Genomic DNA, 26,822 nt, shown 5'->3' on the forward strand with positions numbered 1-26,822 from the left:
GACCATGTATATATTAATTACTTACCTTTGAAACAAATAACTTTGATTTACTCTCATACCTCCGGTAGACAAAGAATCCAAAAACGTTAAAAAGTTCTTGATGAAATGAAGTCATAGGGGTCTGTGTTTACATCATCGGTTTACAAACTCTCACACAACCCATACAGTATAATCCAAGTCTTATCCAGTCCAAACTTTAAATGGCAGCCATATTACTCAGGTTGAGTCCTACAAATATCTCAGAATTACACTTGACAGTCGACTAACATTCAAGACTCATATTCAACAGTTGACTCAAAAATTAAAAATCACACTAGGCTTCCTGTATAGAATTAAAGGCTGTCTGTCTTCTTCCAGCCGTAATATTATTGTGCAGTCAACCTTCATGTCTGTTCTGGACTATGGTGACATTCTGTATTGTCATGCTGCTCCATCAACACTTCAGTTAAACCCTGTGTATCACAGTGCATTATGGTTTATCACAAATGACGCATTTCATACTCATCATTGTTCTCTGTATCAAACAGTTGGATGGACTTCCTTACAGACAAGAAGAAATATCCATCTCATGTTATTTATTTTTAAAGCTCTACTGTTAAAGCTACCAAACTACCTCACATCTCTTCTCTCTTTCAAATCCAGTAACTACAGTACACGATCCAGTAACTACCTAACCTTAGATATCCCCTGCATGCGCACAAATGTTGGTAGATCTGGTTTCAGGTACTATGCACCTTTTAAATGGAACGAGTTACAATCGACCCTCAAACTTGAATCTTTTGTTCCTCTTGGAGTTTTTAAAGCTTCTCTATCTGATGTTTTTCATGATTCATGTAACTGTTTTTATTAATTCCTTGTTGTGTTGTTCCTGCTTGTGTCTGCGTGTTTTTGTTGTTATGGGTGTTGCTTTGTTCTCAGGTCTCTCTTGAAAAAGAGATCTTGATCTCAATGAGACTGCCTGATTAAATAAAGATTAAATAAAAAAATTTTTTTTTAAAAAGTATGCTTAGTGCTTCCCAAACAGACAGCCCTTTCCAGCAGGGAACTGAACTAAAATGGAATTTATCTATGCTCTCTTCAAAGCCAGACTCCATTGACAAAAACAGTAATCTTAATCCACTGAACACAGGAGCTGCTGGTCTATCACTGCCTTGATCAGTTAGCTGGTTCGTGTCATTGTGTCACTTCGGTGAATCTGAATGAACCTTTTACAACTCCGGTCACAGAATAAGTCACACAATAACACAAAAAAAATTACTGATCAAGGCAGAAGTAGACCAGCAGCCCCCTGTGTTCAACCATGTAAAATTACTGTTTTTGTCAATGGAGTCTGGTTTTGAAGAGAGGATAAATAAGTTTCACTTCAGTTTAGTTCCCTGTTGTAAAGGCTCTCTGTTTGGGAAGTACTGAGCATACGACTTGATGAATGAGACTTGGATTACACTGCAAGAGTTGTGTGAGAAATAGTAAACAGATGTTTTGATATAGTTTTGCTGTTGTTAAACCCCAGACCCTTTTGACTTCACTTCATCAAGAACTTTCTTATTTTTGAACTCTTTGTTCACTGAGGCATGAGGCATTGTTTTGTTTTATTTTGTTTATGTGCAGACCTCCCATTTAACTCCAGTTTAACTTCTCATCTTGCTCCAGGTGTGGTGAGAGGTGAACCATAAATGCAACTTTCAACCAGAGAGGGCAGCAAATCATAACTCTGGAAACCAGGCAAATCTGTGAGCTACTGTTTTATGTGCTCTGGTGTATTTGCAATTTGGTTTGTATTCACTAGCATCATTTGTAAATGTGTTTGGTCATCCTCAAGCCACAGGGCATCTTATACAAAACATCTAATGTACTGTATACTATACTATTGATTCTGTGTTTTTAGACACATCAGCTTTATATAACTTCCCCTAACCCTAACCTAAAATAAATGTAATTATTTTTCTGTTCCTCTACTGAGACGCTCACCAGGATTTTGGGGAATGAGTTCATTGGCTCCTCTTCTTTGGGTACAATACGGATGTAGAAGACAGCAGGGAATATGAAGATGAGACAAGGGGCAGATGTGGCACCTGTAAAGCAGACAAAAAGCACAAAATTATTCATGAACCGAGTTCCTCCATGAATTGTCATTCCCTTCAGGTCTCATTAAGAGCTGCAGTAGGTCTGACAGCACCCTAGAGATGATATGGAAATTAGCAGAAAAGATGGGAAAATGAGTTAGTTCATTTGCAAACTTTGAAGCAGTCTGCACTTTGAGGTGAAAAGTGTGATTCAGCACAGTAAAAACTCCAAACAGAGGTATACTGTAAGAGCTATTGTTTTGATTATGTAACATATATAAGAGAATGGCAGTATTCATAATACACCAATACCTAGAATTTAAAGAGATCATCGAAGCCACTCAGGATTTGTCTGGGTGCCTAGTAACTAAGTATGTCTAAATGTTTTGATGCTTCAAAACCACTCTTGTCCCAGGGTTGGTCGAACCTACCAATGACCCCAAAGATGCCCAGGATGTTGGGGGCAAAGATGACCAGCAGGTTGATGGAAGTGAGCAGAACGATGGCAATGGCGATGTGACGGGGCCAGTTGAAGGTCTTGTTTGGAAACATCATTTGCTGGATCGCTCTCCGTACCTGATTATAACAAAAAAGCCATTTTAACAATTGTTGCTGCGTGAAGAAAATAACTGCTTTGTAATTTCCCAGAAGGGAGCCAATGTGTAAACTTAGGGAAACTTCAGTATTTTTGAACCTGGGCCCTATTTTTCCATGTGGTTGTGTTTAAGTGACTAATGGAGACAACAATTTCTGAAACCACTAAAAAGGCTTGTTTTTGTCACTGACAGGCTCAGATTGTTATTATGAGTGTCTGACAACATTATGGGAAAGACCTTACTAAGAAATGAAATGTTTTTCCTTACCTTAGTCTTACTCTTCCACATTGCCGAAATCAACCCAATATTTAATCATGACATTAAAAATCTTTTAGATGAATGCAAACAATCAGGTAAACAACAACACTGCTGGAGACTCTGTGGGCAGGTGAATGTCAATCACTCACATAGATAGGTCATATATAAAACTACAAACATTCTGGGATGGGATTACTCTGATCCTTAAGAGAGTTCTGGGTTACAAGATCCCAAGGGACCAACAGATTGTGACTAGGGATTAATACCTTAGGACATTATTAATAAGAAGGATACTCGTTCAAAATCCTTATACTGACATGCAAAAAGGCCAATACTAGGGGCTGGCTGAAACTTGACCCTCCAAGTCCAGGACAGTGGATGGACATTGTAGATGAACTGTACTTCCATGGAAAAACTGACCTTTCACCTGAGGACTAAAGCAAGGACGCATGTGCAGCGCTGAGATAAATGGACAGACTATGAGAGAAATTAGATGTTATTTCGTCAGCTGGTCTGAAGACATGTATCAAAAAGTTGTAAACTAAAGGCAGCTACACTTTCTGTACCCCAACACATCAAACTCTTCCCAGCACTCCTCTTTCCAACTCTTACTAATGTTTCCACCGTTGTTTTTCATGCAACAAGTCACCTCTCTTGAGATTTTAGAACAAGACATCTCCAGTCAGGGGCGTCGGTGGCTTAGTGGTAGAGCAGGCGCCCCATGTACAAAGCTGTTGCCGCAGCGGCCCGGGTTCGAGTCCAGCCTGTGGCCCTTTGCTGCATGTCATCCCTTCTCTCTCTCCCCCTTTCACACTTAACTGTCCTGTCCATTAAAGGCAAAAAATATCTTAAAAAAAAAAAAAAAGACATCTCCAGTCAGTCTCCGTAGGGTCTTTTCCATAATGTTGTCAGATACTTATAAAAACAATCTGAGCCTGTCAATGGCAAAAACAAGCAACTCTTATTGACCTTAACTGAAGGTGCACATTTGTTTGTAGGGATTACATTGCAGCCTATTTAGTCGCGACATCTCTCTAAATACTGGACCAGTTTCCAAAATGGTTGTCTCCATTAGTTGCTTAGACACAAAAACACGGGAAAATAGGGTCCAGGTTGAAAAATACATAAGTTTCCCTCTGAGGTGCTAAACTTGTACTTACAGGAAAGAGCACAATGGGTACAGTGAGTGTGACAGCAGTGAGCACAGCCACACGCACGCACAAAATCAAAGTGTCATACGGATCAATGCGGCTGTAGGTGTGAAGCAGCTCGGCTTCCACTTCACCTGAAAGAGATCAGAAGAGAGGAACATAGAGTAGGTCCAAGAATGATGAGGGAAGATCAGTCTTTCCTGAACCAGCTGGCAAACCGCCATTTGTGATGATAATATGAATTGAAATATCATCATAATACAAGTAAAATATTAATGTTAACTGGTAAATATTTTAACAAATAGCAATGAGAACAATGTAGAAATCATGTTTTGTTTGTTAACATTACATAAATGCTACCATACACCTAATAAACCCTTATAAATAATGATGGCTTTTCAGTGCAGTAGATATAGATATATAGATAAGTTATCTTGAATTTTGAATAAATAGTTATTGTAAAAGTTACAATCTGACCACTAGAGGGGGCAGACGCATCGTGATGCTTTCCAGCATACAGGATTACTGTGCTGCTATGACATAGTTATTTAGACCTAATATTGTGCTGATGACCTTGTAAACCTACATGTAACAAAATAACGTGGATGTTTAAAGAAAATTAAAAGGCAAAATGAGGCAGTGTGATAGATAGATAGACAGATAGATAGATAGATAGATAGATAGATAGATAGATAGATAGATAGATAGATAGACATAGAAACATAGGTACAGACAGATCAAGCGAGAGACAGAATATTCTGCGATGGGAGGAGGACCAGGCCTCACCATAGAAAGTTAGGTATCCAAAAAGGGCAGCCAGGAAGTACATGCAGTACATGACTGCAATGGAGATGTTGGACACATGCTGCATCTTTTTCTTGGTGGGACTGAAATCAGAAGATATTGCCATGTGATGTCACACACACACACAAACATAAACACAGACACACACACACTCACACACACATAACATCAGGGCATCCACTGTCACATTATTGTATATGCCCATATACAAAGCACGTAGCCCGGTGACTACAAAATACCATCTTTAGCTGCAGGGCTACTTTAGTTGGAAGAAAAAGCTTCAAAGATTCAATAACACATCACAATTAATCTTAGGAAAAGAAGCAACAGTGGTTCAAAGCGGGATGATAAAGTTAAACTAACAACATGCTACATCATACAAGCAGTGCCAACGCATTTCAAAATAAATTGAAAGCAGTGCATGTGACTAGTTTGTGATCAGCCAAGCACAGATCAGACATAGTGGCTTTCCTCTTTGTTACGCAACTCATTTCTTGTCCAAAAAATAGCAGGAGTTTTCCATCATAAGAACATACTTGCGCAGCTCTGTGTAGATGGGCAGGACCTCGGGGTGGCACACAAAGGCGAACGCCAGGATGGGGATGGTGTAGGCCGTCTGAAAATGAACCCCAACAGGTCACCATAGATACAGCAGCGCCATCCCAGACGTCTTACCACCAACCTCGCGCTTTACTGCCCATTACTCCCTCAGACACATCACAGAGAGCTAATTGTTTCCCTGTGATTAACTTGGCCCTGGCTGTGGACCAGCCTTAGCCTGTTTAAGAATGCCTTACTTGTAAGCTGCTAAGCAGCAGGGATTTATCCTACTAGCCCGGGTTAGGAAAGTCTCATACAACTTTAAGGGATACGAATAAACACTTGATAGGGAACAACTAGTCAGTATTTGTTAATGCTCTGCAAAGTTAAACTGTTGCAGTTATGTAATGTTACAATCAAACAAGTTTAAAGGGAGAGTTGGGATCTTTCAGAGTCGTTGTATGAGCTACTCATCCAAATACAGTGTATTACATACAATAGATGACAGTCGGCACACCCCCAGTTGGGAGATACAGAGTGTTCAGCAACAAGACCTATTTTAGCCACCCAAAAAAGTCCTACCTAAAAATCTCAATATTAGTTTCAGTGTAGGGTATAATTAGATTTTTTGCGGTGCAATTTCCAGCGGGAAAATTAAAGTGTTTTATCGCTTTCTTCATAGCCAGACTCCATTGAGAAAACAAGTGATTTAACATCACAGAACACAACAGCTGCTGGACTACCTCTGCCTTTATCAGTAATTTTATTTGTGTTAATGTGTGACTTTGGCGTTTAAAAGGGTTGGTTCGGATTCACCAAAGTGGCACATTAACACACACAAACTTACTGATCAAGGCAGCGGTAGACCAGCAGCTCCCATGTTGAGTGAGCCAAAATTATCATTTTTGTCAATGGAGTCTGGTGGACTTGAACCAAAGCTGTTATTGGCTTCCCCATCAGAGCTGGCTGCCTGACGGAAAAATAAAGAAATAAAAACATAGCATACACTCAATATAGCGTACACTTAAAACTGTTATAGATGATATAGATATTAGGTGGGACTTTTTTAGGTGGTTAAAATAGGTTTTTCTGCTGCTCCAATCCACAGCATCACATTGCTGAGCAATGACATCTACTGTATGATATACACTGACTACGGATAAGTACCCCGTACTACTTTGAAGAGAATCTCAACTATCCCTTTCAGCATCTAGCTGTGATTAAGAGTACTTAACGAGTCTTCTCCTGTTGTGAAGCTATGTACTGTGTGAAAAATAAGGGTACTTTGAGAATGTCGAGTCTTTCCCATTTCATTCATTACCCATGTCTTTGGCCCACAAAGGGCAAACTTGAAGATCTGACTGTGAGCGCTAGAATGCCAAAGCAATTTTTATTCCTCTGCTGATAGCAGCAGACAGCTCAGAGGTCACTGTCCATCTTTGAGCCTTGCATTAAATGCAGACTACTGTCTATCATTAACAGCTTCACAAAAGCCCTGATCTCCTGTTGAGTGCAACTGAGCGCTTCAAACCAAGTGCGACTTCCATGCTTGAATTGTGAACCGTAACTGGCAACATGCTGAAGATGACTATAACATAAGTAAGTGGCTGTCAGTGGCCATGGCAGTGGAGGTGGATTTGCAGACTGAGTGACATGCGTTAAACCTACTTGTGAGTTGAGGTTGGCCATTTTGGGAATACAGGCAGGATCAGGCTCCCCACCGGGATCTGTGGCACTGACATTCAGCCCAGTGGCAGTGCCATTCAATGCAAAGTCCATAAACGGACAAGGGGTATTGAACTTCTTGTAGATGACCTGTGCAGTGCAGAGGAGAGGCGTAAGCAGAGACAAAGGCTGTGGGACACTGTTCGCATACAGACAGGCAGAAAATATGGGCCTGAGAGAGACAGCCAGGGAAAGAGAGAGAGAGAGAGCGATGCATGGATTACAGCTCACACAGCCAAAACTAGGTCAGAGAAAGACAAGAGAACCAACACAGCCTGGAACCGCAGCGTGCAAACATTAGTCCATGGCAATGAGTAGAGAGAGAAGGGAATACTAAAGAGATGGTGGGAAGGTGAAAAAACAACCCTGTTACAGACAGATCCCAGTGCATCTGAATATGCTGCCTTCATGTTTCTGCCAACAGACAAGAAACAAGACATGATGGCTGGTTTACATGTACGTATACAGAGAGATAGAGGACGTACCGAAACGAGGAAGAAAACCATGCAGCTCAGGGAGAAACCACTGGTGTATCCCAGGTACCCTAAAACACAAACGCTTCATTAGCATGTCTCTTATCTGGGATTACATGGTCATGCTTATTCTAAACTCTATTACACTACGGCTGATGTGTGGGAAATGCTGTTTAACTCTACTAACTAATCACTTGAGAGGTAAATTCCCTGTTGAACTGCGTCTTTAAGCCTTGTGGCGAACTAGGCTGATTTAATGTGCGGTAAGGAGTCAGAGCTCATTACTGGACTCTTACTGCACTGGCTCTGTTGTCCTTGATGTCTCGGCAGGAGACAGACTTCTTACACGAGGTCAGCCAATACGCCCCCTTTTCTCACTTCTAAACTGGCTCTCCCTGCTTTTACTCTTCTTTCCATCTGTTTTGTTTCATGGACTTGCTCATCTGAGGAGCTGTGATGCAGACTGACCACATGACACTCGCCCAACCTTGTGAAAACACATTGGGGGTTTTTTGTGTTGCAAGAGCAACAGAGGCTTGTTATTCTAAAGTGAGTGAACCCTTGCAGTCTAGCAGTGTGCTGGCAATTAGTAGGCATGGCTACACAATGAAATCAGGTGTGACTTGAAGAAGCAGGGGCATAAGCCATGTACCAAGGGACATCTCAGGAGGACAACATCGGAAATGGTCACGGAAACAGGAAGAGAGGAAGGGAGGAGAAAGATTCTTTCTGCCAGGAAAAAATCTAAATAATTTCCAGCTCTGACGTGGAAATTAACAATTATTTGTTACAATAAGTTGCATAATTGCCTAGAGTTGGTTCGTGTTCTCACAGCAGCATTTACAAGCAGACCAGATAAAATGCCTGCACGAGAAAGCTGCTCTTGATTGGCCAGAATTTCCATACGGGAAAAATCCAGGAAGTAAACAAAACGTTGAAGAAGGTACAGAGAATGTGACTGCAGTTGGTTCAGATTGAGGTCGGAACACGTTCTCACCACAAATGAACCGCACCACAATTCGTTTGTAACCGGACTGAGACCACCTCTTCAAGGAGGTCTCGGTCCGGTTGTTTTGGTGTGCACCAAAGTGTGATTGCTGTGCTCCCACCTGCCCAAATGAACCTCACTTAGGGGGCAAACGAACTTGAGTTCAACTGAACCAAACCAAACAGGGCAGGTGTGAAAGCACTCTGAGCTCAAATCTTTGCAATACACCCCTTGGGATATCTAACTATCTAACTCATATTTATAAGGTGACAAGGAGGCCTTTAAGGTTTTCAAAGGGTAGTTAAAGAGCTTGCTATTTAGGCACAATACCAAGGTTCAAGCCATGATGCTGTCAAACATCTCAACACTGTAAACCTAGGGGGAAACAGCAAGTTGTGCACTACGCTCCCATCAGTGGTGTAGTGGAGGGTATACTCAGGTATACAGGGTATACCCACTTGTTTTTCTATCCATTGACAGTATACCCACCTATCAGCTAAAAAGCCATTGTAATACATAGGAGAGTATGCCCACTTCCTCATCGGTAACCTACCTATGTACCTAGTAGTACACCCACCTCATCAATTACCACTACACCACTGGCTCCCATGACAACGGCGTCACTGTTATCAGCGGTAACTGCTGTATGAGCGCAGTGCAGAGCAGCAGCGATTAGCTAGCCAGTGGGACACACAAACAGGGACTCACGTGCACTAACATAAACGCATAGCTGGACCGGCTACAACAACAAAGAACAGAGAAGCTTGTATTACAACACACACAGAGGAAGCGTGACTTCATTCTCTGCTCAGGACGCCATTATTCCACTATATCTTTATATAGCAAATAGCTGTTTGCTGCTATATTAATGCTCTGAATGTCACATAGTGCTTCTCTACGGCAAATATTGCTGTGCAACAAACATTACTGAGTCAACTGGCAGACTCAGTAATGTCACTTGTGCATTTTAGCTAAATGTAAAGATTGTTCAGCATGACATTATTGTGTAGCCACAGCAGCCGCTATTCAGCAAGTTACATAGTCTCGCTGTAACCAAATCATGCCAAAAAAAAATGACGCCAAAGCTGAAACACTATTAAGATGGGTGTCCTACTGAATGGCGAATGTGATATATACCATACTCACCCAGCTGTTTCATGAGAGCCAGTGGTAATATCACTGCAATAGAAACAATGATCACGAGGTAGTTCCCGTTCAGGTACCATTCACTGCAGAGAGGCAGAAAGACACAGAGAATTACACGTATTGATTTGGAATCGCTCGGCTCAACCGCTCCACTCAATCTCAATCCTGTTAGGCGTTTGCACTGTGTTACATATTGATTGAGAAGACACGGGGGAGAAGTCAGTGAACAGTTGGAAAATGAGGTGCACACAAATAAGGCTTACATGGTGGAAAAAGCAGAGTTTTCTAATTGAGGATTTTTTTTGTTGTTGTATGTCCACCACTACGCCAAGTAGTTTTATTCAAAGCTGAAAAGAAACGAATACAAATTAAACCTGTTGGAATGAAATCAAATAGCCTACCTAGAGTGGAAAAAATAAGCCTCTTTGCTCCCTGTACCACCGGACACTAAGAACTGTGGCTGCTGCTGGGACACAGAGGTCATGTCCTCTGTGTTGTTGATGTGAATGTTTTTAGAGGAAGTTAAATCACACACGATAGTTTTTTAGGCTGTTGGTGGTATTTTTTAGACTCAATGTCTTTATATTTGACATTTGACAGCACAATTAATGAAAACAAAATTAAGTGTCACCAAGATAATTATCCTGGCAGTGTGGAGAAGGCCAAAGAGTATATATATAACCAAACTGTTAAATTAAAAAATTATATGAGCGCAAAATCAATTATAAAAACATTTTACAGACTTTTTGATGGCAAGTTAATAATTTTCTTAGAGGGGTGGGTTTGCTACGGGGGAAACTGTGACCTCAGTTTGCATAAAGTCCAGGCTACAGCCCTGCTGAGAACTTAATTCAAGTGTCAAGGATACGACCAACTGACTGGTAACTGAATGGCTGACTAGCCATATCCTCTCATATTGACAATATGACAATATATGTCATATTGCTCAACCTTTAACCATTTTAAACCTGAGCAAATTGGCTTGGTTTCTTTTAAAAACATGGGAAAAATGCAATGAGCAATGAAAGAAGAAATGCCCCCCCCCCCCCCCCCCCAAAAAAAGCAAGAAATTCGTAAAAAGAGANAGGGGAAAAATGCAATGACCAAGGAAAGAAGAAATCCCCCCCCCCCCCCCCCCCCCCCCCCCCAAAAAATCAAGAAATTCATAAAAAGAGAAAATCAAAAACAAGAAAATTTGAAAAAAAGAAAGGAAAGTTAAAAAAAAAAAAAATTACATTTAAAAAAAAGTTATGACCTAGAAAAAGAGCTTAAAAAATATAATAATTCTGTAACATAATTTTAAATATAAAATAACGATAATAACAAATATAAATATAGTTTTTCTTCAGCTTTTTTAAAATGATTTTCTAAATCTTTTTTTTTTTTTTGCAATTTATGGAACATTTCTCATCAAGTTGCTCATTCCCTTTTTTCCCTGTGTTTTTGATAAGAAAGAAAATTGCACCAATTTGCTCAAGATTCAAAGGTTTGAATATTTGCGGAAGGTGTCTAACAGCAGCACAAGAAAAGTGGTTTAAAAGGGTTAACATAGAATTCTTCATTTAGGATACACGTATTAAAAAAATGTCAAAACTGAACTTAGTTTATAAAATATTGTATTTCCTTGTGCTTGACATGCGTTATAGTGACATGGTATCCAAGTGGACACTAACATTCAAAGCGTAAACACTGTGCATGACTAAACGTTGCGCAATGACAGTTGTTACACTCTATTGTCAAACTTAAAAACATCATCATGACTGAAAGGAGGACATGAATATGAGACGTTTGGCAAAACATATGACAAACGGACTCAACTGGCACAACCGACCACGTTACTGTCTCATGCACAGCCATGAGACAGTCATAAAAAACACACTGTGAGCTTTTTTTAGATTGACACAGTAGGGGTGATTAATTTGCTTAACTTCTATCAGGTGGGAGGCCCTGCAGAGACGATACTGGCAAGACACACACACACACACACACACATAAACACACACACACACACACACACACACACATCTCGAAAAAGAAGAGGCTCATCTATCTTGTTGTCATCCTGGCCTCCGGCCATCTGGACCAGGGTCACCATATCACATCAACACTGACACACACAAACATACAGTATTTTATAAACACACAAATGTTGAATCACTAATAATCACAAACTGACAAAGCTTGATAAGCAAACACACACATGTAGCACTCTCCACCTTGACACACCAGTGACTCTCTGATAAGTTGACTGGTTGAACAAACACACAGCCTCAGGTGTTCATTGATCGTGCGTGCGAGCTGACCAGGGCCAGCAACACACATCCAGAGACACATATTGACAAACACCCATGTGTGTAAAGGGTGTAAAAACAACAGGAACCCCATACAGAAGATACAATGCAACAGCCATGCAACAACAACTATCCTTGTGGAGGCTGACAGTGCACCAGTGTGTCAGTACAAGACTTTAACTAAAACCTGTGATGCTGTTGAAAAGATCTTCTTTTCAGTTTTTACTAATTGTCATATCAGTTTCAGCATATTTGATTTTTAATCAGATTTTATGTCCCTGTGCATGCTAAAATTCTTGTGTTCACTGCTGCGAGGGTACACTGTCCATCATTTACTTTCCAGAGACAGAAAATGAAAAAAAACATGATGAAAAAATGCAAATCAGCCTCTAATTATGCACCAACAGTGTCCCTCTGATTAATAAAACAAACAGCTAGTTTTTGCCCTGCAAATGTTGTTTTTAATTATTTGATTTTCATTTTCTGTTTTTTTTTTCATTAAATGGTGCTGCCTTTTTAATGCACTCTTTGATGTATTGTATTTAACATAGCTAATGTCACTGTTGTGATGTGTTGTTGTTGTCCTGTTTGTTTTTATGCTGTTATTTGACCCTGTCTTTGCTAGGTGTCACTTGCAAAATAGATTTTAATCTCAGTGTGACTTCCTCGTTGAATAAAGGTTACATTTGAATTGTTGTATCATTGATTATTTTTCACCTGATTTTGCTTTGCTTTTTAAAATTAAAAGAAAACACTGGATAACTTCCCAGAGATTAAAAAAATAATAAAATAAAATCCCAAAATAACGACCAATAGTTGCAGTCAACAAAAACTGAACACTGTAAACTGTATTTAACATATAACTATAAGTAAGGCTGTAACGATACATCGATCTGGATCGATACATCGATTAAATGATCAACGATCCAATAATATCCATGCAAAGTGAAAGCATTGATAAATATTGTCATCTTTAACATCTGTGTCACCATGTTTGTCCACATGCACCTCATTCTAGCACTATACAGCCAAGAAAGGGACAATGAGGATATTTACTGACATTGATCACAGGCCCTGGAATTGAATCAAAATCATATTGTGGCGGACTTTGTGATATCAGAAAATATTTTATCTTTGTCCAAAGAATCAATATCATATTGTCTCACGATGAAAATTGTGCTTTACACCCCTAATTATACACTCTATCATTACAGTGTGATTATATATCATTTTAAAGTGGTATATGTTGCAGAGCTGTTGTATCTCTTGCATCAGATTGTGAAGTGTCCCTGTTATTTTGTCCAACCCCTGTACAGTTCAACAATATAAACACACACCCACTGACGGGATGAAAGGCCACTGGGACAATCTAGTCTGTCATTTCAAATAAACAGTGATTGTTGACCATAGCCCACAGCACTGCTGCACAGACAGCTGACACCAGAGAACAATGCGGACATGTTGTCACTGTATGTCACTTCTGTCTAACATAGTAGCAGAGGTAGTGTCCATTCTCCTCCATATAGGGTGAAACCAGCACAGTTTACGCACTTCAACTTAAACTTTAAAACACCTCTCTCAATCCCCGAGTAGATGCTCTAACTGGGTTAAGGGTTAAGGTGTAAGGGGTTAACATCACACTCAACATCCCATCCAAGGCAGTGAGTCTTGTTTGTGTCCATGGCCACCTGCTCTGGCCAGTGATATCCCATGGTTTACGTTTTAAGCCGTGGAGTCTAGCTGTGTTTTGAAGTGAGCGTTTCTCGGTGGCCGTGCTGCTCTGCTCCTCCAGGGTCACTATCACAGCTGTTCTCACGCCAGCTGCTCCGCTCATCCAGAGCAGCACTGGGTCCGCCAACTGGCACAGCCTGACACTACTCCTCAGTGAAAGGCTGAAATCTTTGTATAATCAAGACGGCTGCATGAGGTGGGATACGACAATGCTTTGTTGTTTACATGAGCAGGTCGCTTTTTAGGTTACTTTACTTTTTTTAGGAGTGTTTACAAATGTCACACTGAACCAGATGTGTTTCAAGTATTATTTCAAGTGTGCAGAATTACTATTTATTTCGATCAAGGTTGCTCAATGCAGTGATGGAAATATCCTTATTAATGGATAACACAAGTTGTGGACTGAAATCTTAAGGATTACAGCTTCAAGTCAAGGGAAAAAAATATTTTAGATTTTTTTTCACAAGCATGAGAATAAAGTTATTTTAACATCTACATTTAGCTACAAATCAGACATGTACTCCTTCCTTCATGGCACTAGCATGTGTTCCCTGGATCTGCAGCCACTTGTGTTACTGCATAGTATGAATAAAAACTTTTATGTCATGCACTGAGCACTCACCCTGCAGGTTTATCCACCTTCAGAAAGGCCTGGATGACCAAAGGAAACTCATACTTGACTATGTACAGGTAACTGGACATGGCTGTGGAAAAGAGATACAAGCACTTAACTACACAGTACATATCCCAAGCCTCTAGTCAAAGAGTGCTGTGAGTATTTTTCCAGAAATGTCAGAGGAAATTTAAAAAAAAATGTGTGTATCTGTAAGTGTGAGGACAAGTGACAGTGTGACCTCACCTCCAATGTTCTGCAGTGTGATGGCAATACCTGCTGCCATCTTCCCCGGGGTCCCAAAGGCCCTGAAGCCGAGCTGCTCATACGCACGAATACCTGAAACACAAATTACAGGTAAAAGCATTTTAGCAGCGTGTTAAATCCACACTAACAAGGACTGGATAGAGGCTGAAGCTCATACATTACAACTGGTTGTCTGGCAGTTTAAAGAGTATTGGGGGTTTATACATTGTGATTGTATCATATATGACATTAGAGGGTAATGTGGACATTTGTGGATGCACCACCATGGTTGGCCTGACAACAACCTTTATGTCAATGTGTGCGAGACCGAAAGTGATCATTGATTCTACGAAGAATAGGACCACCTACACTCCAGTCGCCACTGATGGTGTTTCTGTCGAGGTCGTGGATGGTTTTTAATTCTTGGCCTATACATTTTTTCATTTGTCTGAGAACAGCGACTGCATACTGAAAAGGCACAGGAAAATGCTCTCTTTTCTAAGATGAATTAAAGGCTTTAGTATGTCTACAAAACCTTGTCAGTCCCTATCAGTGCACTATTGAAAGTGTTCTTACAAGAGGTTTAATAGCATGGTTTGGTAACCTTTCTGAACCTCAAGCAACCCAGCAGGCATTCAAAATAATAAGGAGCAATCAGCCATACCTGGATGAGATATATGATGTCAGGTGCAGGGAAAGAGCACAAGCCATTATCAGAGACAATGCTCGTGCAGGTCATCTTTTATTTTCACTGCTACCATCGGGTAAGTGATGTCGTAGCATCAAGGTACACACCACTCATTTTAAAGACAGCTGAGGTCCTCACGCAATATAACTGTGGGTAGACACTAACCTACTTTGTTTTCTGTTCTATATTTTCCTGTCTACTTATTTGTGGTGTTATATACTTGTTTGTACTGTAACACTTTGTGTAACTGTGTGTATTGGAAAGCAGCCAGGGTATGTTTTACATTGTGTGAAAATGTACTGGGAGCATTTTAATGCATGTGACAATTAAATCCTTGAATCCTTAAATCAGAGGATGCATATCGTCAGGCTACATACATACCTACAATACCAGATGACTTTAGCAGCAAATGGATGGAGTATGACGAGAGGACTGCCACCACTGTTAGGAGTATCCTGAAACAGACACAGCAGACATGTACAGTATTACTGCCCCTCCTTTCACCAGTGAAAACACCATTTTAATCCCCATTATACCAAATGTTCTCATGTTGCAGCTGGAAATCTCGGCACAGTTTTACTCTACACATGACCCTGCAGGCTATTTATACAGCTGCAGCACAGGCATACATTTCCCAGATGCTGGTCCATAGATTGTGTTGGAAGAACAGAGTCCCCGAGGCTCTGCTTTACCCTCGACTGTTCCTCGAGCTGCAGAGGTTGCCCCGTCAGCCCCTCTGCCCTCTGACACGTTAAGTAAGCACACACACACACATACCAGATGGACAGTTTCAAAAGAAACATTTCCAAAGCAATGCTGAGATTGACAGAANGGCTCTGCTTTACCCTCGACTGTTCCTCGAGCTGCAGAGGCTGCCCCGTCAGCCCCTCTGCCCTCTGACACGTTAAGTAAGCACACACACACACACACACACCAGATGGACAGTTTCAAAAGAAACATTTCCAAAGCAATGCTGAGATTGACAGAATGAGGAAAATCCTTTGTAAACATTAATCTTCTCTGCTTTGTTCCTCAGCGGTGGAATAACCCACTTGAGTCACATCAACAGTCATCCCTTGCATTTTCAGTAATAGACTCATCTCCTTGAGACGGACTGAACTCTCCACTGACTCATATTCACCGTTTTCACATGTTCCTCTTCATGCATAATGCTGCAGTCATTAGCTTCTATCGTTATGTGATCACTGGACTTCTCTGTTTGGTTCCTGGGATAATTGTTACCCACTCCAACATCATATTCTGTAGCTCTCATTAAAAATCAGACAACCATCCGGATATGCCTGAGCTAAGAAACCATGGGCCATATTCACAAACGTTTGGAAAATGAACTTGGAGAGCTCATAACTTGTGCTGTGTCTCAAATCTGATATTTCTGTACTTTAACTTTTTACTTTGAGTGCATAAGTGTATTCCCACTGAGAAGTATGGCAAAATGCAGTGCTCTGTGAGAGCCCAAATTGTGCATAACATTCAAAAAGTCGAGTGTGAAATGTTGGACGCGTCTCACCCTCAATGGTCGCCATATTGCCTACATAGCGGAAGGGGCGGGACTTGAAACACATTTCAAACTTGTGATATAACAGCGAACACCAAAGCATTGCACAGTTATACATGTGTATTTTTCATTACCACTATACTGTTGTCAGATAGAAGTCATCACTTTGTTTACTGGGTCAATTCTTAAATAATTTGGTACCACGAATGATAACGCAAGATCTAACATTAGCTTGCTAGCTAGCTAACAGTGGCACAACCTGTCATCAAGCATTGATGTTGCATGTGCTGTGGTGTAAGCTATACAACCTATGAGCATAGGTTATATTTGGTGCATGCTAAGATGCAACACGCTGAGCAAAAAAACAGATGTTGAATCTTGAGATTGTCATTTCAAAGTGTGCAACAGCCGTGTTTCAGTTGCGACAAAACAACCCCCTTGAAATTTGCACAAGACGCAAGATAGTACAGTGTACTACATGTAAGTGCACTAACGGCTGTCTCTGATTCGAGACACAGCATTGGCCTAAAATCTGCTTCAGTCTTCGAAAGTGAAAAAATGATAAATAATAAACCCCAAAAGTTCTGATTTATTATTTACTGACGCTGTCAAAAAATGTAGGCCTGTTGCTGCTTGTATGAACAATGACATTTAACATTTTAGAACTGGCTTCTTTAATTAAAAGAGGAAAGGTTTTTGTTGACATATTTATATCTATTAAAAAAACTGTCAAAAAATATTGTTTCGGTATTTAAAGGATTATTTTGGCACTAGTATTGAAACATTACACACAGCCCTATCTAAGACACTGACTTATTAATATGTGAGTAGAATGACCCATAACAATGCTGGGAAAGGCTGCTATATCCATTAAAGGGACAGTTCACCCTGAAATAAAGTATAAATATTTTCCTTTAACCTTTTTATCAATCTAGATTGTTTTGGTGTGAGTTGCCGAGTGTTGAAGATCCACAGACCTTGTTGTGAGCAGTTTCATGTAGGAACTATTTTCTTTCTACAAAGCTACACCCACCAACTGTATCACCGCGCAGAGGGAAAGCATCTACTCATGGATAAAAGGCTAGTGCTTGTGACAGAACAAGATGTAAACATTCATGCCGTCTTCTGCGGCAGAGACAGAAAATAGTTTGTACATGAAAATGTTTACAACAAGTTCTGTGGATTATCTTGAGTAACTGGGTCATGATATCTTTTTTTGGGGGGGAGCTTTGAGCACCACAAGCTGAGTGCCATCTAGTTCCATTATATTCGAAAGAAGGCAGACATCTCTACGGCCGATATCTCCAACACTCTGTAACTCACACCAAAATAATCTAGACTGATAAAAAGCACTACAGGTAAGAGAAAAAAATACACTCTAAAAAAAAAAATCCATTGGTCAAGGTAACAAGTTGCACGCAAATTTTTAAGTAGTTCCAACTCTGGCGTTACTGAGTAAATCCTATGACTCTTTTATAACCTGACAAACTCAAATAATTTAGTACAACCAACATATTTTGTTTTAATCTCAAAAAGCTTAATTAAGTTGACCCAACTAAATATTTACCCAAAAGTTGTTGTGATCTTAAGTGGTGAAATTATTGTATTTAAGATAATTTATTATTTATTTTAATTCCATCCTACTCAAAAATGTCAACTGTGACAAATGTAATTTTTGTTATAATAAATAACTTTTTTTTTTTAGAGTGTATGTATTTGTGATTTTGGGGTGAAATGTCCCTTTAATGGTGTTTTATTTGCTTGTAAGGTGTACCTGTCACATTTTTTACAAGATTTAATGACTGTTTTTCAGGGAGATGTTTAAGACGCATCACTCTTCTCAGACCTTTGTTAGAATCCACAGCATGTGGAGGTTTTGTGAATGGGTCCCTGATCTACTGACTTTCCCTGACCCGCTCCACCTCATTCCAACTATTCCCTATTTTCTTCCTCTTTTATTGTTACTGTTGGCGACATTAACTTTCTCTCTCACACACACTCCCTCCATTCCTCTCTCCTTTTGAAAAGCCAGGCAGCACGTCTTTCAACTCGACTTCAACTCTTGGCCAGTTAACAGGTTGTTTTTTTTGGGGTTTTTTTTTGTCGTTGTTGTCTTTTTCAGACTATGTGAAAGAATGCCTGGACTGACTTGCGGTGGAGGGATTTAGTCAGTCAAGTGGCAGTGGGAGGACAGATCTGCTGACAGTCAGACAGACTGACACACTTGGGTCACTGTAACTCTGCTCACAGCTTTCCACCCCGCTGCATTCCTACCCGGTCCCGGGCCACTGACCCGCTGAAGCCTCTGCACCCGCCAACAAAAATCTGTGTGATACGAAACATTGGGCCATGAGGGAAAGAGAAACAAAGGGCATTTCCAAATGAATCCAAAAACTGTCCTGAGTTCACATGTGTCCTCACCACAGTCTGAACACTGCAAGTATTGCAGCTGTAAATAGGATTGGACACAGGATGTACTGATTGCCATATAAACCATAAACAACCCTATTGTTCAGATAATCCCTTAAAATAAGCCAACAACACCGCTCTTGTTTTTCTTTTGGGAGAAAAATTACAGTTGTCAATCAAAAGATACAGACTATTATGTGTAAACGCTGAGTGGAGTAAACTGATGCTCACATCAGTGTGCAGACTGAAGTGAATGAATGAAAGACTTCATCATCCTTCAAGGCTGAATATAGTAAGGAGATGTCTGCAGCAGGCGAACAAGTCAGTGGAGACAAATGAGAACAACCTGTTTTCTGCTGTTGGCTTTTATTTTGCATTTGTTTACCTCCCTGTGTTTGAGCAATGGTCGCCTCATTTTTAGGTCTTCTGTCCCCTTTAGGAGCAGGACCTAAGGTTCAAAATGACACTGCTAGGAAAAAAAGAAAGATATGTGTTTTGAGGCGATCACCAGCCTGGAGTCCAACGTGGAAAGAAAAAAGAAAATTGCCCGTATTCTTTTGCCAAATATGTCCCAGCCCCTGCCTGTAATCCTCAGTAGCTACTCTATTGTTTGATACAAGATCATGCTGATATGAACACAAAGACACGGCCTTTCATCTCTAACAGGGCGTAAAAATACATGCTCACTGTTGCATTCGGTCACGTACCACCAATCCACACGCAATTACATGTATACATGAGAGTTAAAGCTGTAGCTGGTAACTTTTAGAAAAAATGTAACTTTCTCATATTTGCTGAAATTTACACAGCACTAATCAACAACAACAACCACTCAGAGACGAGGAGTGTCTAATCACTGTGCGTAAACTGCAGTCAAACTGTCAAACTAGGCAGCACTGATCAAATATGAATCAAGATTCGGTTACTGCAATGCTTACTGTTCACCGAAATGTTTTCAGACACATATTTTAGTGCACTGTTTAGCTGTAAAATAAGAAAGTTGGTCCAGCCCATGGGCGGTGCTTGGTACTTCAGTTGACCGTGTCTAACATGGCAACACAAACATTCTCATTTTAAAGCTAGACAGTAAGCTAAAATATGTTTCTGAGAACTTCTTAGGTGAGAAATAGGCAAAGCTGTGACAGAATTTTGATTCATATTTGATCAGCGCTGCCTAGTTTGACAGTTTTATAAGCATGACTGACATGATTGACAGCTGCATTACAGACTCCTCCGCTCTGATTGGTTGTTTTTTAGCAAATGAAGATGGTTGTTTTTTTAGCAAATGCCATGAGAAGCAGCAAGAAGAGGAGGAGGGACATGATTTTTTTTTGCGCACTTTCATCCGTCATTTAAATTTTCAGAACAGGTTCGATTTTCTGCGTTTTTCGCACCCATCAGAGCCTTCAGAGACGTTTGACCGAGAATAAGTAAAGAAAATGTGGCGGCGGGACACAGTCGCAACAAGACGGAGGATCATTTCATAACTCTTTCAATAGGTCAGATGATGATGAAGAGGAGGAGGATGTGGACCGCATACTGAATGTGGAGGACAGAGAAGGAGGACAACCCCACCTCTTCATGCAGCTGCGGTGCCAAATGAAAGACAGGGAGGGAGTGATGACAGCCAGATAGGTGACTCCAGTGGATAGAGGCAAAAAAGGAAATGCATCTTTTCATATTGTCACGTATTGCGAATTTTCGCAACAAATACAATAATAAAATGCACCGGAATCAGTGTGCAAGGTTTGTGTGCGTAATTTTTTTTGGATAACAGATTAAAAAAACGCATCCCAAAAAAACGGATTCAGTGTGCAAAGGCCTTAACTGTCTCTCGCTTCTTTCAGAATAACGTGAGAGTTTCAGCAAATATGACAAAAAGTTATTTTCATAAAAGTTACTAACTGTAACTTCAGACTAATCACCTAGTTAATTTCAGCCCCCGTCTAGCCAGATGTCAAAGACACTGGTGTTGGGTGACTTGGGTTCAGCCGGTCCAGACAGCAGACAGCTTGAAAAAACCACAGTCACACAACTCAGCTCAAAATAAGAAGCTTTCTTAAACACGAGGGAAAAATCCTCCAGACATGACTGCCTTGGCACAGATCAAATAACGTCCTTGAATAATATAGCTGTGGCTGTCAAACATTAAGCTGTGCCACACATTTCTCCCAGATTGATTTGAATTATTAATGCTAACGTGAATATTACTTTTCTGTTGTACAGCTGGTTGTTAAATGAGCAAACTGCCTCTGGCCTACAGAGAGAAGAGAGCAACTAGTTTTTCACCATGGCTACAAATCCACTTAAAACAAGCCAAAAGTTATACAAACATCCAAAACATTGCTTCACCTCTCACCGGGGCTCAGTGTTGTAATTGTGATTCAGGGATGCTTAGCTGGGTAAACAGCAGAGCCTGGATTTTCCAAGAAATGTCATACTGGGGGGGCTCACAGCAGTGCCCTTTAATCTTTCCCTGAAAATACTTTGCCAGTTTCAGCACCAGACACCTTGCAATCTCGCGCTGTAAGGTAGAGGTGTCAAAACAGCACGAGGAAGACGAGGAGGGGAAAGTGTTGATGTTGTCAGCGCTACCTGGTGAGATTTCCCTCTTGAAACACCAGCCTCATTATTTTCGAGAAACAAGCAACGTGCAGATCAGCCTTGCAGCTGGAAGCGTCATTAAAAAGAGAACATTTTAAATGCTGTAACACACATAAGACTTAAATGAGTGTAAAGCTTTGACAGCACATCAGTCCAATATTATACCGCCACCAAGTTTGAGATATAATTCATCCAAGGGCTTTATGTTTGTATGTTTATGCAGAAACCAGTTGTGGGGGGATACTTGAGAAATATCAGAGCAGATCTGCTCTTGCCGATGGCAGGAGATTCGATGGTCAACAAAAGCGCTGCTGATGAAGCCACCCCGCTACACGTCACGCATGCAATGAAATGTTAATGCCAGCTACCAACCAGTCTACACGCTTTAAGGGATAAGGCTGGAGGTATTCTACATTTTTTTCTATTGTCAAAAATACCACAAACAGACACAGCAGGCACTCGCTGCAGCTCAAAGGTCAGAAGACCTCCAGTGAATTTAAATAAGGTATGAAAATATAAATAATCAACCTGAAAGCTGCCGTCGGCTGTGACGTCATTATCCTGACAGACAATTCTGCTGCGGGGGCTTTTATATATGTTAAGCCCCTCGTATGTACAGAACATACACCCACTGGTTCAAGGCAGAGAATCATCAGCCACACAGAAACAGAAACACTGTGGTTATTTTCTGCATCTGTGATTGTGATTGCAACCATTTATAGCTCGAGTAAATGATTGCCAGTATGCTATTAATCTGAGCCTTTATTTATCAAATTAATGTGCCCTGTGTCATCGGCTTCTGTGTCATAACCGGTAATAGCTGCCTGGTTAATACGAGACAATTACAATACAATTAGGTGCTATTTCTGTGTGATGCAGATCTTCGATAGAAAGCGGGAAGAAAATGAGTCAGAGAACATTTGTGAGCCGTAAGTCATTCTTGCAATCTGTAATCAAGGAGTTACGTATTTAGGCCCAGTCCCATTTCATATCACAAGTGGTAGTGTTTGACAGCTTCCCCTATGAAATGGGAGAACCCTTCAAGACCCTGACATGTCATTGGTGTGCTGCCGTTTACATAAACAGATGTTGGGAATACGCCATATTCTCATGCTTGGGCTACAAGCAGCCCTTTGCAGTTGTCTGGACACTCATGATTCATTCACAACTTAAGTTTCAATCAAACAAGTCATCAAATAAAAAGAACACTGCTTCATTACCTGGCCACTAGCGCTGCTCTGTAGGCTAACATTAGCAACTCGTGCTCCTACCCTGCCTGTCTGCACTGACATTTGAGAATCATTAACAAGTGCAGCAACTTTGCAGCTGGAGTTCAATTAAATTTCAGGGGCCGGCTGCACAAAGCACCTTAAGTTAAGATTTTCCTTTAAGTCTGAGTGAAGGTTTTCTTGAAAAAACAATTGTTGCACAAAACATCCTCAAGTCTTCTCCTTAAGGTTTCCTATAAATGTTTACTTAAGGAATCAAGTTTTTCTCCTTATCTTGGTCTTATACTTTGGGAATTGCTTAAAGTTTGTTAAACCATTACACAAAGACCCTTAGTAACCAAAGTAAGGACATAAACATAAAGTATCTCAGGCTCCATCTTACCCGCAACATGTTTGAATTTATAGAGATAAATGAGAAAAAATAAGGCATCCCGAGAATAGTGTTTCATGACCGGGAGAACCAGATGGACACGCTTAATGATGAACAACTGATTTTGCACTTTAAATTTTACCAGAAGTCTATTTATGATTGTGACCATCTGGGGCTGATCACTCAACTTTCCAAAGCTTCGCTCCCTCAGCCCCTTTCAGTTACTGATTGCTCTGTGGTTTTATGCAAAGGGATTTTTCCAGTCAATTATTGGCAAGGTAAGCCTTAAGTGTCATACTTAAGAAGCGAATTTAAGGCTTTTTGTGCAACTGGCCCCGGCTCGGACGGGTCGGGCTCCTCATAATAGACCTAGGCTATGGAACCAACTAGTTATCACACCTGGGGGGGCACGGTGGATTTCCTTTGTTGCACGTACAACCATCTTGCCGATGATTTCTCAAGACACTTGGTTTGGAGTGTGCCTATAAAAACCTCTGTTTGGAGGGCCATTAAGCCTTAACACTTAACCCTCTATCCCAGCAAGAATGAGGACATCCTACCTCTAGACGTGAACACACAAAACTGAAGGGTAAGTGCGAAGTGGTAGGGGTAAGGGATGTATTGGGATTGGGCCTTAGTGTATCAAAAGCATGTGAATATCTTACAAAAACAGGACGACCCCTGTGTTGGCCATGGCGTATGCCAGTCCTAGGATTCCACTTCCCATGATTGCATTGCCCAGGTTGAAGACGGACATCCCAAACGAGGTCTTCCCCTCAAACTATAACAGATGCAAGACAGAGGAGAGGGATAAACATGTTAGATCATCTGCTAGCACATAAAAAGTAGATTGGCTGTGTTTGAACTTACATCTGTGAAGCGAGTGGTCTTCTTGTCGTCCATGCCTGATATGAACTCCTGGCCCTCTGGGAGGTTGGCCTCTGCATTCTCAGTTCTGTGGGGACTGATGGAAAGAAATACCGTCAAATAAGTTAAAGCAACACCACAATAACAATCATTACGAACTATGCATAGATAGTACCAGCTGCAGTTTAAAATGAGTTGCCTTTCTGTCTGAATGTGAAACACATGCTCCATTCATAACATACATACCTAGCATCATGGGCACTATTGGGTACAGTTTCCCTACAAGCAGCGTAGAGAGAGGCCATCCATCACCCAACGAGAGCACAAAGTGGAGAAACAACACCCTCAGTCATAATATAATCAAGCAAATAATACAGTGAAGGGACCATCTATAAATTATCATCTGCATCCCGGAGAGAAACATTTTAATTAAACCATCCATTACACAGAGAGATGATACAAAAAATGCTGCGAGACAACCAGTGACATGATAATTAGGCATTTATCTCACTCCATTATCTAGCACAAATGGTAGCACAGTGAGTGAGCAGGTAGGAGGTAAATGTCTTGCTCAAAGGCACATCATCAGGCAGTTAATGGACACACAGGATTTGCTGTTACAGGGGTTGTGATGCTATGTTTCTCTCCCTAATGTCTCATGAGCAGGGCCTGAGACTAACTGTTTTCACCTGACACTGGGGTACAGTTTTTTGGGGGGTTTTTTGGCTGCCACCACCTTTGAAATCTTCGTGCTAAATGAAGGAACAACATTTAGATGATTCAGACATTGTTTACTGTTGAGAATGATGTCGTTCAATGTTCGTTATAGCCTATTTATAGAACAAAACATTACATGCGTGGTAAACTACAAAGATGGAGTACATTTACTCAAGAACTGTATTTACAATTTTGAGGTACTTGCACATAGGGCTGCAACTAATGATTATTTTTCTTTTCTTATTGGTGCAAAATTAACGTGGTGGTGAATTTACAGGTACAAAACAAACAAAACAAATGTATATACACAAACACAAGGACAGATAAAGAAAACAGGGTGACATATAAAGCTTGACAAGGTATGTATGTGAAAAACTGAGCAAACCAAATACGTATAATTCTAAAGACAGAAATAATAAAACACTTATATTGAAAAATAACTAACGAATATGTGATGATACAGGAGTAATAAAGAATAAATAAATAAATATTTAGCTGTTGTAGTATGAGGTTGGGGGGTGCGCTAGTCTATGGTTAAGGTATGTATGCAACTAACTATTATTTTCATTGTTAAAAAAATCTGTTAATTATTTTCTTGATTAATAGATTCATTGTTCGATTTATAAAATGTCAGAAAATGGTGAAAAATGTTGATCAGTCCTCCCTAAAGTCCAAGATGGCGTCTTCAAATTTCTTATTTTGTCCAAGACAACAAGAATATTCAATCAACTGTCATAGAGGAGCAAAAAAACAGCAAATATTCACATTTAAAAAGCTCAGAGAATTTTGACTTTTTTTTTTTATTTAAAAAAAATACTTAAACCGATTAATTAATCATCAAATAAGTTGTCGATTCATGTAATAATTGACAGATAATTGATTAATTGTTGAAGCTCTTTTTCTTCTTTACTTCAGTACTTCCATTTTATGCCACTTTATACTTCTTTTACTCCACTACATTTATTTTTTAACTTTAGCTACTAGTTATTTTGCAGATTCAGATTATTGATACTTTTGAAATCAAAGAATAAATTAGGATCTATTATTATAGAATAAGCTACCCAGGAGTAATACAGTAATTAAAGTGAGCTCCACCTTTACCAGCTGCAACATTAAAGTGATAAAATTCTGAAATTTGATACTTACTTATGACCTATTTTTACAATATTTTTACTTAAGCAAAAGATGTGAGTACCTCTTTCACCACTGGTAATTTCCAGTGTTTGAGGTCTGAATATTCAGGGCTGGGAGGGTACAGTACACATGCACGTTTATACATTAAGACACCAATTGAAGAGCAAGACACAGGAATTTCTCTTAGATTTTGAGGAGCTGCTGTGTTTATTCACAGACATACTGAAACCTACACTGCACACTGTGCTACAACTTGACAAAGGTTGCCTATTAATTTCTCCTCTGCTCCGATCACCTACAGCTGTCTGCTCTGAGCACATCCAATTGTTCTCTCTCCCCCGATCGCTCACTTAACCACACACGCGCTACGCACTGAGCTGCCCATTCAGGTAATATTTTTATAATCCCTCTGGCTGATGTATACGGAATTCCGGCTAAATATAGCACATTATATCTTGCGTCTATAAATGAGGGTCAGTCCTTCCTGTGCTGACGGAGTGAACCCGATGTTTAGTAAAGAAACAGGCACAGGGGAGCTTCACATGACATCTATCTAACATGATGTGATGATGTGGGACCGTCTGTAAAACAATACCATTACCCTTTTACAGCTTCAATTCACTGGCTCTCTGTGCGTTTTAGAATAGATTTCACTAATCACTT

At 40.3% G+C, this 26,822-nt stretch overlaps 1 protein-coding gene across 2 annotated transcripts in view; it reads right to left on the minus strand.

The window, feature by feature from the left end:
- Positions 1–26,822, minus strand: part of LOC126386753 (sodium-coupled neutral amino acid transporter 3-like) — a 55,987-nt gene that overhangs the window by 4,411 nt on the left and 24,754 nt on the right. The window contains exons 3-16 of one of the 2 annotated variants that reach the window (XM_050039313.1): positions 24,555–24,587; positions 24,312–24,405; positions 24,107–24,222; positions 15,695–15,768; positions 14,626–14,718; positions 14,389–14,470; positions 9,745–9,827; positions 7,623–7,681; positions 7,081–7,227; positions 5,409–5,488; positions 4,855–4,955; positions 4,078–4,202; positions 2,495–2,639; positions 1,969–2,072 (exon numbers count right to left, since the gene is read on the minus strand). In XM_050039313.1, the coding sequence (XP_049895270.1) occupies positions 1,969–2,072; positions 2,495–2,639; positions 4,078–4,202; positions 4,855–4,955; positions 5,409–5,488; positions 7,081–7,227; positions 7,623–7,681; positions 9,745–9,827; positions 14,389–14,470; positions 14,626–14,718; positions 15,695–15,768; positions 24,107–24,222; positions 24,312–24,405; positions 24,555–24,587 (1,336 nt within the window). The remainder of the gene's footprint in view (positions 1–1,968; positions 2,073–2,494; positions 2,640–4,077; positions 4,203–4,854; positions 4,956–5,408; positions 5,489–7,080; positions 7,228–7,622; positions 7,682–9,744; positions 9,828–14,388; positions 14,471–14,625; positions 14,719–15,694; positions 15,769–24,106; positions 24,223–24,311; positions 24,406–24,554; positions 24,588–26,822) is intronic. The other variant, XM_050039314.1, reaches the window with a different exon arrangement.

This window comes from Epinephelus moara, chromosome 24, assembly GCF_006386435.1.
Source record: "Epinephelus moara isolate mb chromosome 24, YSFRI_EMoa_1.0, whole genome shotgun sequence".
NCBI classification, from domain to species: domain Eukaryota; kingdom Metazoa; phylum Chordata; class Actinopteri; order Perciformes; family Serranidae; genus Epinephelus; species Epinephelus moara.